The 1,792-nt window shown below is 45.6% G+C and overlaps 1 protein-coding gene across 1 annotated transcript; it reads left to right on the top strand.

Annotated features, from left to right (window-relative positions):
* Positions 1-59: 59 nt before the first annotated feature.
* Positions 60-1,037, top strand: LOC102028771 (melanoma-associated antigen 10-like; the record flags this gene model as incomplete). Its single annotated transcript, XM_013505541.1, is given in 1 exon segment — positions 60-1,037. A coding segment is annotated over 1 exon segment (847 nt), but the record flags the coding sequence as incomplete, so codon positions are not given.
* Between the last annotated feature and the right edge of the window lie 755 nt (positions 1,038-1,792).

Below are 1,792 nucleotides of genomic sequence, written 5' to 3'. Positions count from 1 at the left end.
CCTCTAAGACTGCCTCTCACTGCCTTTCCTCCCACTATCTTCTTGTGTTGTCTGATCCTAGGCAGCACAGAGGAGGTTTCTGATCCTGAAGTGCCAGATCTTCCTCAGGATGCTGAAGGAGGTTCCTCGCCCCCTGATTCCAGGGCCACCACTCCATCCAGTCCCTCTGCAGAGGGCTTCAGTATTGTTGCAGAGGAGTGTTTCCTCCTCACGCAGGCAGTGTCCGTCGTTGAGTCCTTGATGGGTTATTCCATAAATGATAAGATGACTGATTTGATGGTGTTCCTGTTCCAAAAGTATCGAAAGAAGGAAATGACCACTCATACAGAAATGCTACAGTGTGTCTTCCTAGATTGTGAGGAGAGCTTTCCTGAGATATTCAGGATAGTCTCTGAGTGCATGTATCTGGTCTTTGGAATTGATGTGAAGAAAGCAAAGAATTCTAGCCAATGCTATATCATTATGCCTGCCCTGGGCCTCTCCTATGATGGGACGGTGGAGGATGTCCCAAGCTTTCCCAAGACCACTATCCTGATAATCGTCCTGGGTGTCATCTTCTTTCAGGGCAACTGTGCCAGGGAGGAGGCCATCTGGGACGTGCTGAGTGGGATAGAGGTGTTTCCTGGGAGTGAGCATCTCATTTACGGGGAGCCTAGGAAGTTCATCACTGAAGATTTGGTGAATGAGCATTACCTTGAGAATCGGCTTGTGCCTAACAGTGATCCCCCTGAGTATGAGTTTCTTTGGGGCCCCAGGGCCCTGATTGAAACCACTAAGCTGGAGGTCCTGGAATTTTTGGCCAAGGTCAAAGATACCACCCCCAGTGCCTTTACTGTTTGGTATGAGGAGGCACTGAGAGAAGAAGAGGAGAGATTCCAACTTCCAGATCTGCCCGACTGGTTATAAGTAGGGCTAGGGTCCGGGACAGGGCCATATCCAACAGCTTGTCCTGTCTCATATAATTTCTGAGGCCAATTCTTTCATTTACGTTTGAAAAGAGCAGTTACTTTTTCTTTTTCTTTTTTTTTTGTCTTTTTGAGACAGGGTCTCACTCTGAAGTTCAGGTTGGTCTTGGGCTCACTTTGAAGCCCAGGCTGGTCTCAAACTTACGAAGTTCCTCCTGCCTCAGCTTCCCGAGTGCTGGGATTATAGGTGTACACCACAACACCAGCTTCTTTTCCTTTTTTTTTTTTGTTTTAACTACGAGTTACCTTTGTAAATGTAATATGTAACAGGCTGGCCTTTTTGTAACTGTGGGTGATTTGGAGCAGTGGGGTTTTTTTGATAGCATTCCAAATATTCATTTTAGTAGGGTTAATTAACTTCAAATTTGAAGGTTTAAATGGCATTGCCCACACATATTTATGTATTTTAAGAGATTTGTTGTTATGTTAAACAAGTGGTAGAACTTTCCATCCTATTTTGTGATTTGGAGCAAGATCACTTGTCACTAGGATAAAAGCTTTCTTGGAAATGGGAAAAATGTCATCAATGAAATAGGTGGGCCAGTCAGTGAGAAAGTTTGTTCTTTATGCCTTTTAGGCTGTTGCTCTGTAAAATTTAAAAAAAAATCTGTATGCTCTTGGCTTATTCAAACATATTGGAGAACTTTAATCTCAATAAAGAGTCCTGTTGCTACTTGGTGCATTGACTTGCAAACCTTGACTGAGGGAGTGCTCTTCCCTCCGTGCGTCTGTGGTTTACATGAGGGACTGAGGCTGAGCAGGCCCCAGCCACGCCCACGGGACACTGCAGTCCGGGGCAGCAGCCGTGGCAGGGAGGAGCAGCGATG

Source organism: Chinchilla lanigera, unplaced genomic scaffold, assembly GCF_000276665.1.
Source record: "Chinchilla lanigera isolate Chin_1 unplaced genomic scaffold, ChiLan1.0 scaffold00097, whole genome shotgun sequence".
NCBI classification, from domain to species: domain Eukaryota; kingdom Metazoa; phylum Chordata; class Mammalia; order Rodentia; family Chinchillidae; genus Chinchilla; species Chinchilla lanigera.
The sequence above is the reverse complement of the archived record's forward strand: the minus strand, read 5'-3'. Positions and strand labels throughout refer to the sequence as shown.